The sequence below is a fragment of the Dendropsophus ebraccatus genome, chromosome 2, assembly GCF_027789765.1.
Source record: "Dendropsophus ebraccatus isolate aDenEbr1 chromosome 2, aDenEbr1.pat, whole genome shotgun sequence".
Lineage (NCBI taxonomy): Eukaryota > Metazoa > Chordata > Amphibia > Anura > Hylidae > Dendropsophus > Dendropsophus ebraccatus.
The window spans coordinates 189,087,748-189,103,097 of record NC_091455.1 but is presented as its reverse complement, the minus strand read 5'-3'; the positions used below and the strand labels follow the sequence as shown (position 1 = coordinate 189,103,097).

The 15,350-nt window shown below is 44.2% G+C and overlaps 1 protein-coding gene across 5 annotated transcripts in view; it reads left to right on the top strand.

The window, feature by feature from the left end:
• Positions 1–15,350, top strand: part of DIP2C (disco interacting protein 2 homolog C) — a 344,281-nt gene that overhangs the window by 218,696 nt on the left and 110,235 nt on the right. For all 5 annotated transcript variants that reach the window (XM_069958918.1, XM_069958921.1, XM_069958917.1 and 2 more), the window contains 3 exons: positions 7,239–7,330; positions 11,385–11,495; positions 12,732–12,855. In XM_069958918.1, the coding sequence (XP_069815019.1) occupies positions 7,239–7,330; positions 11,385–11,495; positions 12,732–12,855 (327 nt within the window). The remainder of the gene's footprint in view (positions 1–7,238; positions 7,331–11,384; positions 11,496–12,731; positions 12,856–15,350) is intronic.

The window sequence follows — 15,350 nt, the reverse complement described above, 5'->3', positions numbered from 1 at the left end:
CTTTATAGATGGTCTCCCTCTTTCCCCCCCTATAGATGGTCTCCCTCTTTCCCCCTAATAGATGGTCCCCCTCTTTCCCCCTTATAGATGGTCCCCCTCTTTCCCCCTTTATAGATGGTCCCCCTCTTTCCCCCTTATAGATGGTCCCCCTCTTTCCCCCCCTTATAGATGGTCCCCCTCTTCCCTCTCCCCCCTTATAGCTGGTCCTCCTTTCCCCCCTTATAGCTGGTCCCCCTCTTTCCCCCTTATAGATGGTCCCCCTCTTTCCCCCCTTATAGATGGTCCCCCTCTTTCCCCCCTTATAGATGGTCCCCCTCTTTCCCCCCTTATAGCTGGTCCCCCTCCCCCTCCCTTATAGATGGTCCCCCTCTTTCCCCCTTATAGATGGTCCCCCTCTTTCCCCCCTTATAGATGGTCCCCCTCTTCCCTCTCCCCCCTTATAGCTGGTCCTCCTTTCCCCCCTTATAGCTGGTCCCCCTCTTTCCCCCTTATAGATGGTCCCCCTCTTTCCCCCCTTATAGATGGTCCCCCTCTTTCCCCTCTTATAGCTGGTCCCCCTCCCCCTCCCTTATAGATGGTCCCCCTCTTTCCCCCTCTATAGATTGTCCCCCTCTTTCCCCCCTTATAGATGGTCCCCCTCTTTCCCCCCTTATAGATGGTCCCCCTCTTTCCCCCCTTTATAGATGGTCCCCCTCTTCCCCCCTTATAGATGGTCCCCCTCTTTCACCCTCTATAGATGGTCCCCCTCTTTCCCCCTTATAGATGGTCCCCCTCTTTCCCCCTTATAGATGGTCCCCCTCTTTACCCCCTTATAGATGGTCCCCCTCTTCCCTCTCCCCCCTTATAGCTGGTCCTCCTTTCCCCCCTTATAGCTGGTCCCCCTCTTTCCCCCTTATAGATGGTCCCCCTCTTTCCCCCCTTATAGATGGTCCCCCTCTTTCCCCCCTTATAGATGGTCCCCCTCTTTCCCCCCTTATAGCTGGTCCCCCTCCCCCTCCCTTATAGATGGTCCCCCTCTTTCCCCCTTATAGATGGTCCCCCTCTTTCCCCCCTTATAGATGGTCCCCCTCTTCCCTCTCCCCCCTTATAGCTGGTCCTCCTTTCCCCCCTTATAGCTGGTCCCCCTCTTTCCCCCTTATAGATGGTCCCCCTCTTTCCCCCCTTATAGATGGTCCCCCTCTTCCCCCCCTTATAGCTGGTCCCCCTCCCCCTCCCTTATAGATGGTCCCCCTCTTTCCCCCTCTATAGATTGTCCCCCTCTTTCCCCCCTTATAGATGGTCCCCCTCTTTCCCCCCTTATAGATGGTCCCCCTCTTTCCCCCCTTTATAGATGGTCCCCATCTTCCCCCCTTATAGATGGTCCCCCTCTTTCACCCTCTATAGATGGTCCCCCTCTTTCCCCCTTATAGATGGTCCCCCTCTTCCCCCCCTTATAGATGGTCCCCCTCTTCCCCCCTTATAGATGGTCCCCCTCTTCCCCCCCTTATAGATGGTCCCCCTCTTTCCCCCCTTATAGCTGGTCCCCCTCCCCCTCCCTTATAGATGGTCCCCCTCTTTCCCCCTCTATAGATTGTCCCCCTCTTTCCCCCCTTATAGATGGTCCCCCTCTTTCCCCCCTTATAGATGGTCCCCCTCTTTCCCCCCTTTATAGATGGTCCCCATCTTCCCCCCTTATAGATGGTCCCCCTCTTTCACCCTCTATAGATGGTCCCCCTCTTCCCCCCTTATAGATGGTCCCCCTCTTTCCCCCCTTATAGATGGTCCCCCTCTTCCCCCCCTTATAGCTGGTCCCCCTCCCCCCTCCCTTATAGATGGTCCCCCTCTTTCCCCCTCTATAGATTGTCCCCCTCTTTCCCCCCTTATAGATGGTCCCCCTCTTTCCCCCCTTATAGATGGTCCCCCTCTTTCCCCCCTTTATAGATGGTCCCCATCTTCCCCCCTTATAGATGGTCCCCCTCTTTCACCCTCTATAGATGGTCCCCCTCTTTCCCCCTTATAGATGGTCCCCCTCTTCCCCCCCTTATAGATGGTCCCCCTCTTCCCCCCTTATAGATGGTCCCCCTCTTCCCCCCCTTATAGATGGTCCCCCTCTTCCCCCCCTTATAGATGGTCCCCCTCTTTCCCCCTTTATAGATGGTCCCCCTCTTTCCCCCTTTATAGATGGTCCCCCTCTTTCCCCCTTTATAGATGGTCCCCCTCTTTCCCCCTTATAGATGGTCCCCCTCTTTCCCCCTTTATAGATGGTCCCCCTCTTTCCCCCCTTATAGATGGTCCCCCTCTTTCCCCCTTTATAGATGGTCCCCCTCTTTCCCCCTTTATAGATGGTCCCCCTCTTTCCCCCTTTATAGATGGTCCCCCTCTTTCCCCCTTTATAGATGGTCCCCCTCTTTCCCCCTTTATAGATGGTCCCCCTCTTTCCCCCTTTATAGATGGTCCCCCTCTTTCCCCCCTTATAGATGGTCCCCCTCTTTCCCCTTTATAGATGGTCCCCCTCTTCCCCCCCCTTATAGATGGTCCCCCTCTTTCCCCCCTTATAGATGGTCCCCCTCTTCCCTCTCCCCCCTTATAGCTGGTCCTCCTTTCCCCCCTTATAGCTGGTCCCCCTCTTCCCCCCCCCCCTTATAGCTGGTCCCCCTCTCCCCCCCCCCTATAGCTGGTCCCCCTCTCCCCCCCCCCCCTTATAGCTGGTCCCCCTCTTCTCCCCTTTATAGAAGCCCCCCCAGTCAGTAAATAACACACAAATAACAAAATATAACTCACCTACCCTGCGTTCCCCCGTCGATCCTCTCTCCGTCTGCAGTCTCCGGCTGATGCGCGGCTGCCGGGGGTGTCCCGTCCTCTCCCCGCAGCGCGCGCATCACACAGCTCCTAGTGCCGCCTGGGCCCTGACTTCCGGTACGTGCGCTCCCAGTACCGGAAGTCAGGGCCCCAGGCGGCACTAGGAGCTGTGAGATGCGCGCGCTGCCGGGGAGAGGACGGGACACCCCCGGCAGCCGCGCATCAGCCGGAGGCAGCCGGAGACTCTTGTGACCGCAAGCGAAACAATGCTTGCGGTCACAAGAGTGCAGTGGCGAGGGGGCCTCCCGGGCGGCATTATAATGTGGGCGGCAAGGCATGGGCCCCCCCGGAGCCTCGGGCCCCGGGCGGCCGCCCAAACCGCCTACATTATAATCCGCCATTGCTTTTAGCCTTTTGCGTCTGATCTCTTCTTTTTGGAATCTCATGTTATTTAGGCATTTGTGAGGCTTTTATCGCAGATGGGAAATGTCTAAGGAAGATTTTGTAGTTTATGTTGCTTCCTCTTAAAATTTTTCGCTTTAGATCCATGTCCTGTCTTACCGTCTGCGCATTCATTTGTACCGCTGACTTAAAGTAATCGAGGCTTCTGCTGTAAAACTTCATGGTTTCAGTTGGATTCAAAGAATTTTTTATAAAATCTTTAGTGGTCAGATGTTGGCTGTGATGTTGGAGTCTCGGAGCTTTAAAAACTGCATCATGCCTTAGATGTCGCCTTTCATGTGGGCTCCCCCCGCCATAATTTTTTTACTCAAAACATGAAAAATACTTAAAATTCTTATAATTTTTTTTTTGTAGGGGATTTAGAGAAAGCTAAATGATTTTTTTGTAGTCATCTAATCTTACAGTTTTTTTTCTCAGTTTGTTTAAATCTCAACTATTTGGTTGGAATGTTCGGTCGTTCTGCCATAGTAAATCTTTGGCAAATAAACTTTGAAGATGGTGTTGATTCGCCCAACCTCAGTGTTTACATTTGAAGTGAGAAGGCAAATCTTATTAGCGAGTCTCGCACTCCGACTTCCTCTCTGTTAACTGACTGCCTTGCCCCCGGGCTGGCGGCAGTCACTCATTAACCATTAACACGTTTTCTCGTGGAATGATGCCGATGGAACATTAAAGGAAAATAATGACTAACTATAGCAAGGTTATGTGGGTACATGAATAATTCACTCATACCCAAGTCTAGCTCTAATGAGAAAAGTTTATTTTCGATGTAGAGAAAATCTGTAATTTGTTTAAAGGTAGTTTTTCTACTTTAATTCTCAATTTCGTAAAATCATTGGTAGTATAAATTAGGTATAAATAAATAAATAAATAAATAAATAAAGGTATAAGTATAAATATAAATTAGACAGTGCACCCCAAGTGGAAGAGGACGGTACTACATGCAAAAAATAACATTACTGTAAGGCTGCTTGGTAAATCTTCCCCAGAGAGTTTAAGTTGAACCAGTCATTGTGTTTGAACCTTCCCTCATCCCACCTCCAGTACCTTATAGCTGCGGGGGTGCTGGGGCTAAAGTGGCAGGTAGTCACACTGCCTTTGTCCTCCTCCTAGATACTCTTGTTTAAAGTGTACCTCCAGTGTTCTTTTCAGAAATGACTGCACGATACCTCGCCCCAGAGATGAGCCAGACGAATCTTACAAACCAATATTTGGACCAAACTTTGCAAAAAGCTTTGTTTGCTTCTGAGCTGAACTATTTGCAAGGAGTTTGGAAAGATGGCAACCATGCAACTTAATACACATTAAGGCTATGTTCACACTACGTATATATCCGGCCGCATATTTTTCGCCGCCGGATATATACATGTAAAACTGCGGCCGGAATTTACGCAAGTTGCGTACGGTCCGCGAACTTACGCCCGTAATCTATGTACGCCTTCCGAGAGGCGTAAGTAGCGATCTGACAGCGGTCTTTTACTTGGATATCTTCGGCTAGCCCCGGACACCCCACAGAAACTTTTGGATCTGCAAATCAAAGTGTAAAAATTAAGAAATCACCACTCCGTACGGGACCGCATGTTAAGCTACGGGCGTAAGTTACAGCATTTCCGTCCCAAAACAATGGTCTGGTTAATTTTTTACGGCGCCGCATACGATCCGGGCGTAAGTTCTAACGTAGTGTGAACTGTGCAGCCGTAGATCGTATACTTTCCATTGTAAGCAAACTACGTTCACGTGCCATGGCCAGTAATTGACTGAGCAGGCTGTCACTATTGTCTCACTGGCCAATAAACAGTGCTGTCCCGTGATTGGACGAGATGGTTTTTGGCAGTTGCAGGGCACACTTGAGATGAAGGACATCGGGGGAGCATGGACAGGTAAGTTTTGATTAGCGAACTTACAGAACCACACTAAATCAGCTAAACTCTTGCAGTCTTTTAGCTGTTTGTAGTTTGTTTAAGGTTTCAGTTCAGACAAGCCCAAACTTTACTTTTAAAAAGTTTGCTCATCTCCATTCGCCCCTTTTCCATTATATTATGCAAAGATCACCTTCTAGATCCAAAATGTGTTGGCGACATATTGATGTTTCAAATAAAGCTGCATTTTTTAGTTCCCTTTGGAAGCTCTAGAGTTCTTAAAGGGAAACTATCAGCAGGTTTGTACGTACAAACCTGCTGACATCTTCCCAAAGGCTCTTACATCCCCTCCTAATTATGCATAGATGAATATGCATAAGTGGGAGGCTGTACAAGCTGGTGGATGGCAGGACAGTGCAGATCTGCTGCGACAGGTGCATATCAGCAGGTTCTTATGTATGATCCCTTATTTTTATTTCATTTTCATTTCATTTTTTCATTTGTTTTTTGCAAAAAAGGATGGAAAAAAAAAAAAAACGGATTGCAAAAACGCAGTGTGAACCTAGCCTAATGTTTGTGCCTCCCTGCATGTCTGCACCCCCCTTCTGGTTCTATAGTAGAGCTGGAAAGACTGTGGCTTTGAACTGCAGTACCAGACGCAGCCTATGGACATATGTGGAGCTCTTTCTGAATGATTTTTTTCTAATCTTGAACAATTCCTTTAAAAACGTACACAGCTATATAGTCATTTCCTGACGAAGGTCAGTTTTCCTGACATTTTTTTCCATATTTATGTCCATTTTGAATGTTCACGCTGTCAGCTCATCAGATACTTATATCTTATAACTTCATGTTCCTTTTAAGCGTTCTTTATTGCTTTGACCTGTCAGTGGAATACATCCAGACCCTGGCTTCATTTTCCTTACAGCCTGACAAGAAGAGACATTTCTGAATATAAACATTTTTCTTTGCGTTCTAAGTTTGCCAGGCGTTTCTATTTCTGCTTTATTTGAAGTGAAAGCTTATTGCATATATTTAGGTCTTAGTTTCCATTCCCTGTGCCCCATTAAAGCTCCTGTCCATGCGGTATGTCCTTTACTGAAGCAGCGGTTTGTACTTCAGAGCTGCTCTTCCTGCTTTAATGGGGGAGGGCAAATAGCTAATACTTTTCTCATTTATTATGGAATTACTGTATGTAAACAGTGTTAACCATGCCACTCAGTATGCATACAAGTACCCTGTTTCCCAGAAAATAAGACATCTACTGAAAATAAGACCTAATAGAGGTTTTGCTGAATTGCTAAATATAAGGCTTCCCTGAAAGTAAGACTTAAAAAAGTTTTTATTTGGAAGCATGCCCGCCGAACAGAGCACCAGGGTAAGCAGCTGTGATTCTTCTTAGCCCGCCGCCATTTTCCCCTATCTTCACCGCCTGTTGCAGAGCAGCTGCATGCAGGACCTGAAGACTGTCACGTGCCGCCAACCCTGATGTTCACTTCCGCGGCCATCACTTGCAAATGTGCAGGCAAGGTATCAAGGGGCCCATCACCTGCCACCATCTTCATTGTTTCCTACCACCAGATGTATTATATCTTACTGGAGAAAAATGCCACTTTCTTAATTAATATTATTATTTTGTCAGTGCTTCATTTAGAGCCTAAAGTGAATTTTTCACCTGCTGGCCACATACTAAACTGTTGATGCTAATGGATAGTTATCAATAACATGCTAAATATTCCTTTGTTGCCTTTTTATTCTCATAAAGAAACGTGTCAAGGAGGCAGGGCCTATTACTCCATAGGCCATCACTCTGCCGTATGCCCACCTATTGCATAATCGGTGACACACACTGGGCATAGAGCACAGTGAGGAGTAGAGGTGCTAGAGCTGAAGGAACCAACCATAGGCTCCTCCTCCTTGGCACTTATGTAGTTGTCGTTTGTGTATGTGAGACTGAACTAATGTGAATGGTAACAACCTCTGTACAATCCTGTAAAATATGTAAAGTCAAAGGAGACAAAGAAGTAACAAATTAGAAATTTGAGACAATTACTATCATTAGAAATAATCATTTTGTGAAATACTGTTCTGTCAGTTTTTGATAACTTATATTATTTCTAATATAATTATTTTTTACAGGAAAACTATGGACTAGAAGTATGAAGGTTGCCTACAATATATTACATAAACTGGGAACTAAACAGGAGCCGATGGTCAGGCCTGGAGACAGGGTAAAGCTTTGTACTATGTCCTCTTGTTAATGGATTGAGCCTTTGTTGTTGGGCTTTTTTATGTGTATATGTTGTTTAGTATGTTTTCTACTTTTATTAGCCATCACATCAGAATTAGAAACAATATTGTAATTTTACTATAGCTAAGATAATGTTGTGGTCTTCAGATACTTTATTAAAGCCTGGTATCCAGCCTAAGCAATCCTCTGTTACCTAAATACATCAGAAACACTGATCTCTCCCCTTTCTATACTTATATTAGGTATCGTTGTATGTAAGCCTCAGTTCACATCTTATTTTAGTGCCGTTTAGGATGTGTATCTTGAAAACTCTCGGTGGACATGCTTATTATGTCCAGAGGCCTACATGTAGCTTGTACTTTTTGGCAGCGCCAGGATACTTTTTTTTTTTTTACCTCATAGCAAAGCATAGTCCACTAAGCTTTCCCATGCAACAGCATAAACAATTAAATCATGTGGTATAATTTATTTTAATAGGCACAAAAATTACACCAGACACTGCTTAAAAAACACCATAATTTTTAGTAAAAATAAAACAATGTGTGAACTAGTAAAACAAATAAACTTTTTTTTTTTTTTTGCAAAAGCAGGTCATATATATATAATTAGTAAGTAATGAGCATGTTCGTTATTTTGACGGTCATAATCAATTTCAGACGTTATTCTATATGGTGTGCGCACTGCCAGACAATTTCCTATATACGTCAGTGGGGAAGATTGTTACAAGGTAGTGTATTTATGAAGACTCCAGGCTGTGATTGGGGCTGAGGCTCCAGCTTCAAACAACATTACTTTGCTGACTGGCGGTGTTGACCACCAGTCAGTTTAAACATATGGCAAACACCTGAGCCGATTGGCCGGGGGCGGTGAAGCCCTAGCCACAGCAACATCAGAAAAGACACCGCCGCACCCCTAGCAACCACCCAGCCCGATTGTCAGGGTCGCCATCGGCATGCTCCCCACACCCAGTCGGGCCAGTTGTCAGGGATGCGTTCGGAATCAGGAGGAGGCCGACCACACACTGCGGCAGTGCCGGGAGCCAGGCATGACAGCCGGCTCCTGACATATAGACTGAAAGTACAGACCATAAAACTTAGGTCTAAGACTATTTTCTACTAAAGTATAGTAGAAAGTCGCATTTCCCATTAAAGGGCTACTGCAGATTAAAAAAATAAATAGTTTTAAATCAACTGGTGTCAGAAAATTATACAGATTTGTAAATTCATTCTATTTAAAACTTAAGCCTTCTAGTACTTATCAGCTGCTGTATGTCCTGCAGGAAGCGGTGCATTCTTTTAAGTCTGACACAGTGCTCTCTGCTGCCACTTAAACTGTCACAAGCAGTATTTTTTTTTTTTATTGGAATTCACTACTGCTCTAGACAGTTCCTGTCACAGACAGAGGTGGCAGCAGAGAGCACTGTGTCAGACTGGAAATCATACACCACTGGAAGACTTGAGTCTATTAAATAGAAGTAATTTACAAATTCTATAACTTTCTGGCAGTAGTTGAGGCATCAGGCATCATTTTTTTTCTCCTCTGGAGTACCCCTTTAAGTAAGACTCTGGACAGCCCCTTTACATACTTTACATTATCATAGAATCTCTGAGTTTATGATTATTTTTCATTGATGACGATAAAAAAAAAAATCCCCTTCAAAATCTACAAATTAAAAGAGGACCCAGAGGTCTCGGCTCCTTTCCTCTTCCACACTTGCTACAAATGTCACTGCACTGTAAAGGCATAATTATGTTCTAACACATAGTAATTTCACAGCTCTGTTCCCTGAAAGGGCAGGATATAGCAAGGACTTACAGTGCAGATGGAATTCGTACAATCCCATTGCCTGGTCTCACCAGAATAAATATGCTCGAGCCATTTAACTCCTTTTTTCTGTTGCTTTCCACCCAATGTGGGAGTTAGAGCGGCTAAAACCTTTAATTTCCTTCTGAAAATACAATTCCAAAGACAGCGGTTTAATTACTGCCGTGTAAGTACAAATCGCTCATATTTCTGGGGCCACAATTACAAAGCTCAGGCTTGTATATATTTAATACTTTCATCCGACAGCGAGAGACGGAAAGTTTTTGTTTGAACATTCGAGAGGACGTTGAAGTGGAGGAGATAGTTTGGAATAACAAACAGGAAGATAACTTGATAGTTTCCAGGATCTTTTTTCTTTATTTGCAGCCATGTTAGCATCTAAACAGTTCTAAGAATGTTAAGGGTGCGTTCACACGTACAGGATCTGCAGCAGATTTGAAGTTGCAGATTCAAGGGAAATCCAATCTGGACCATGAAATCTGCTGCGGATCTGTTGCAGATTCAAATCTGCGCCATCAAATCTGCTGCAGATGCTGTACGTGTGAACACACCCTTAAGGAGAGGTCTGGCCTCCATTTTTTTAATTAGCTGGGGCACAGGGGGAAAATAACAAAGGGTATTAGCTTGCCACTCCCCGTACCCCTTCAGGGCCAGATCGCCGCTCCGGGACTACAGCCGGGCTTTGGGATCTTCGGCATTGCAGACATCATGACTAGAACACTAACTATACTTATACATGATTCGTATGATAAGTATAGTTAGCGCTCTAGTGTGTATTAGGCAGTTGAGAAAGGCGGTAATGCCGAAACGCGTCCTGCTGTTTTCATGTGTGTGCACCTCGTCATGGAATAAATCACTTTTGCAAGTGAGCTCTGGGTGAGTGCCGGGAATTTTTTTCAATTGGAGTGGACTATTGAGTATATCCTCTGGCACCACACACACAGAAGTGCCGACATCGTTTTATTGACGAATAAATGTAAGCATTCGTTCAAAGAAACTGTAAGCCTACATATATTGGAAATAGAAGGATATTTTGGGGGGGATCCAAATGGCCTCTAGAGTGTCTTCAGGTTCTGAAGCCTAGGTGTGACCATGACCACTGTACCAAATGTAACTACCTCCCTGGTCTTCACCTTTGTGCATGTTGCTTCCTCGTGGCTTCATGCATAAGGCGTATAGTAAAGTTTTTTCTCTGGAGATTTTCTTTACTCATTGCTAGAGTAGAGCGAACTTCGAGGAGCCATAGGCTGTATCCATGTTTTCCAGGACTCCCTAGGGCTGCATCCAACTTCAATAGCAATCGCTAATCTGGTTCGGTCAAACCTGAGTGTGCTTGAAGTTCACTCAACTCTATTGATACACAGGATAATATACTGTAGAAGCCACATACACAGTGAACTGGATGTCTTCAGTAACTCAACACGGCCACTACACAGTGTATAGAGATGTCCGCTTCTGGCTGTGTCCTATGTTTATACCATTGCTGGGGATCTGGCAAACAGCTCATTGGCAGGGGGGGCCGGGGCAGGACCCTACCATGGAGGTAATGATGGCTCATGCCCAAGTAAAAGTCTGGGACTAAAGACACTAAAGAATGGGTCATGACCGGTTACATCCTACACGTTCTCATAGGAGAAGACTTGATTCTGTTTCTGGCCTTGGCCGTGTATGAGCCCTTGACTTGCTTGCTGGAGTGCCGTTTCTCTTGGTCTCCTTCCTTAAGTTTACATCCCACCGAAGCATAGAACTATGGAAAGATCTATTAGTTTGCCCATCTTTAGTGCCCCTTAAGTACTGTTATTAGGCTTTCACTTATGGCACTTGTACTATCCTCACCCCATTGGCCTAATGTGTGGTCCTATAACCACTCTCTGGTATCTTTGAGGAGACCCATTGTCGGGAATTTGATTTCCCCGAAGCAGCCCCCCTCCATTGCTTGAATTACTTGTGATCGTAAAGGGAAAAATTCTAGTAATACAAAAAGAACATATTTTCATTACCGGTTGGCTTTAAAGATAGCAAAACTAAACTTCTAAAATCATCTGAGAAATATAGGTTTAATCATATTTTTTTTTCTCTCTTCTGGTTGTAAGTTTTATCCTTTCTTTTGATGTATTGCTCTTTCCATTACACAAAAGCTCAGACGATCTTCTAAGACCTAATTCTTAATTCCTTTCGCTTCTCGGGTAACATCTTGTTTGTTCTTGTAGGTGGCCCTCGTTTTTCCAAATAATGACCCTGCTGCGTTTATGGTAGCGTTTTATGGCTGTCTATTAGCTGAAGTTGTTCCAGTTCCCATTGAAGTGCCACTTACAAGGAAGGTGAGGTGCTGTGACCCCATTGCGGCCTGCAGTGTTATGAAAAAGGACCATGTAATGAATACCGCTAGTTCCGTGCTTTATAGGTTATGCGCTAATTTGCAGCTCTAATACTCCTAGTGAGAAGATCTGTATGAAAGTACCGCTAACTTTCCATAAGGGTTGGTGTAATAATAGGAAGACACGTTCCAGAACTATTCAAGTCTGAAATTATCTAGAAGAAAAAATATTTTAAAAATGACAAGACTTTACAATATGAAGGCTCATCATTGTATTATTTTCTGGGGGTCAAGACCTTCGTACCCTGTTCTCTTAGTCCTATAAGTAAAAATAAATTTATCTCTTATAGTTAAAGGGGAATTCCGGTGTAATTTTTTCTTTTCTTTTTAAAAAAAAAAATGGTGTTAGAAAGTAATACAAATTTGTAAATTACTTCTATTTAGAAAAAAATTCTTACAGTACCTATTAACTGTTGTATGTTGTGCAGGAAGTAGTCTATCCCTTCCAGCCTGACACAGTGCTCTCTGCAGGAACTGTTCAATTCAGTAGAGGTTTTCTATGGGGATTTGCTACTGCTCTGGACAGTTCCTGACATGGACAGAGGTGGCAGCAGAGAGCACTGTGTCAGACTGGAAAGAATACACCACTTCCTGCAGGACATACAGCAGCTGGTAAGTACTTGAAGACTGGATATTTTTAAATAGAAGTAATTTAGAAATGTATATAACTTTCTGATATCATTTGATTAGAATTTTTTTTTTGCCAGAGTATCCCTTTAAGTATCTTTATTGTGTATATATTAATTACTATTGAGGTATGATGCTTGGTTTATTATGTCTTAGTATGATATTATATACTACTATTACAATTCTAGTAAATCTAGAAATAAAAATAGTCTGATATGTATGAGGATCTATTGCTGGATGGTCACTGTACCTTCCATAGCTGTGGCATTAGCTTCAGACCTCCCAGCTCAGTTTGGGGCTGCGAGCTCAGTCTATGAGCGTTCACATGGACATGTAGCCTGCGGCCGAGAAGACGATGAAATACGACATTATTTTAGAATATCTTGCAGCAGAGAAACACTCGACCCATCACATTTGTCATGATATTTCCCCTCTTCTCCAATACATATTTTGCTCCTGGCCAAGACGTGGACTGAAGGATGACCCGTAAGACCCCCATAGACACCCCCCATAAGATCCTGTATCATAATGTTTCATGTTATCTCTTCTCCAGGATGCAGGAAGCCAGCAGATTGGTTTTTTGTTAGGAAGCTGTGGGGTTACTGTGGCCTTGACTAGTGATGCCTGTCATAAAGGACTGCCAAAGAGTCCTACGGGGGAGATACCACAATTTAAAGGTGAGAATCCAGGATCCCTTGAATAGGAGATTCTATTCTATTCTATTAAGCAATTCAATAGCTTTATGTTAAGCATATCATATCTTAAAGGGGAACTTTAAGTTTAAATTAAACCTTATGACTTGTTTTGGTCTGATGAGTAATTTTCTACTGATGGTTTTCGCTTGGGATAATATCCTGTAACAACCTAGGTTACTGTGCCATCTCAATAGGACTACATGGTCCATAGGACTGCTCCAAAGCAGGCGTAGACTTCTGCGCCCGATGTGCGGCAAGTGCAGTCCAGACGGATTTACTAAGAGGCAAACCCTACAAGTATTAGTATGTAAGTTGAGATGGGCAAAAAAGAAAAAAAGTTGCAGAGGGCACTCACCATTAAAATCTTTTTTTTTTTTTACTGTATTATATCTTCATAAAATTACAAACAACATAGGTGCAGGACAAGCGTCTGTGAAAGCGTAGTTCCGACACACGAAACAGCTGTCACGCTGCCACGCTGATTGAGGAGCCCTGGCATCCACATCATGCTCGTCCTACACCTATGTTGTTTGTAATTTTAAGAAGATCTAATAAAGGAAAAAGATTTTAATGGTGAGTGCCCTCTACAACTTTTTTTCTTTTTTAACTCTTCTACTTATGGATTAATAATTTTTTTGTGATTAGAGTGAGCACCACTGTGAAACTTGTGCACTTCCTCTTAATCGGTGAACACCACAGGACTATATACATATAGTAGTGGCGGTTACTATTTCTTGTCTATATGTAAGTTGAGATGGGAATACACCTTTAAGGGTATGTGCACACCATGGAAAAGAGACAGAATTTCTAGCCGATTTTGTGTTAAAATGCACGCGGAATCCGCTCAAAATTCCGCCTGTAAAATATGAACAAAGGTTTTAATTGGCTTTCCGCTCATTTGTGCACACGGCAGAATTTTTGGACAGCAAATTCTGCTGCAGATCCGCAGTCCGCCAGAAGAATTGACATGTTTGGGTATGTCCACACTGAGGAATCCGGCCGTATCACACGGCGCGGATTCCGCAGCTTGCCCCCGCTAATGGCTGCACGCATCTCCTCCCATGCCATAGACATTCTATGGTTCCTTCTTTGGGCAGACAGCGCAATCCACCCGTGCATAGAAGGGAGTCTATGCCACGGGCGGAGAAGTGCACAGCCGTGAGCGGGGGTGAGCTGCAGAATCCACATCAGATGATCCACACGGATTCCGTAGTGTTCACGTACCCTTAATTCTTTTTGCGGATTCTTCTAAAGGAATCCTATAGAAGTCAATGGGGCTTGAATTCTGCTTCAATTCTGCTAAAATTCTGCTCCAATTCTTCCAGAGCTGAATAGGCGAGGAATTTCAAGCAGAAAACTTTCCTCTTCAATTCCTTGCGGAATCCGCGCAAATTCCGTAGTGTGCACATACCCTCATACCCATAGAAAATGCCCCAGACCTGCCCAGGAATGTCCCCAAGATGTCCATTTTTGGGCACGATGTGTCGTCCAAATCCAAAGATTGTTCCACTAAAATCAAGATTGTTGACAAGTATGCACTGTAGGGATAAGTCCCCGTTTTTTATGGCTTCCTCTATTACAGGAGCCTATACAAATGGGACAAATCCTAATGGAATAGAATGCACTAAATACATATAATCTGTAACACGAGTGGGTGGTTTTGGCATATTAAAGACTTTACAATTTTTTTTTTGTGCATTTTAAAAATAATCTTGCTGTCTTGAATGTGTTTTTTTTGGAGGTGATTTTCCTTTTTAGTTTGCATTAGTTTGCCTAAATGAGCTTCTCAGTAACTGTGTCCATAACATTCCCTGTCATTTATGTTACAGCCACTGGCTGTCTTGTTGGATATCATTTCACTCAATTTTGTAACATTCACTGTAATCAGTTTAGTAATTATTTCCTCTTTTGGGCCTCCATTTTAAAGGGAATCTAGTAGTAGAGATAAGTGAGGCGCTTCATTAGCTTGTCAGCCGGCTTCTTTTGAACTCTGCGTGTCGCGTAAAGCTTGATCCAGTCCTGGTAAACTGGGAAAAGTTTCCTAGGACTGGATAAAGCTTTTCCAGGCACCCAGGGAGGAGCGGTCCGGAGTTTAAAGGCAGCAGACTGATAAGCCGACTGCCGAGCTAATGAAGCGCCTCACTTTATTAATACTGTAAATCTAGCATTAACATAGCCCATACTAACAACATTGTATGGACAGATCAGCATAGTGACACTGAGCTCAACAATGTCCACCATTTTCAAATTGCTGTCGCCATTTTCCAGAGCTGTGGGCTAAAAACGTTATATGCAAATTAGCTTGCTCGGTGCACTGGAGGTGGTCCTGCTGATGGCCCCCCTTCATCAATAACCATGACGATTAGGCTGTCACATCACTCCTAGCTTGAATCATCATGAATATTAATTAAGCTGAGTCATTGGCAGGCGGGGAAATCAAGCTATCTAATTTGCATATATTTTGCATATAACGTTTT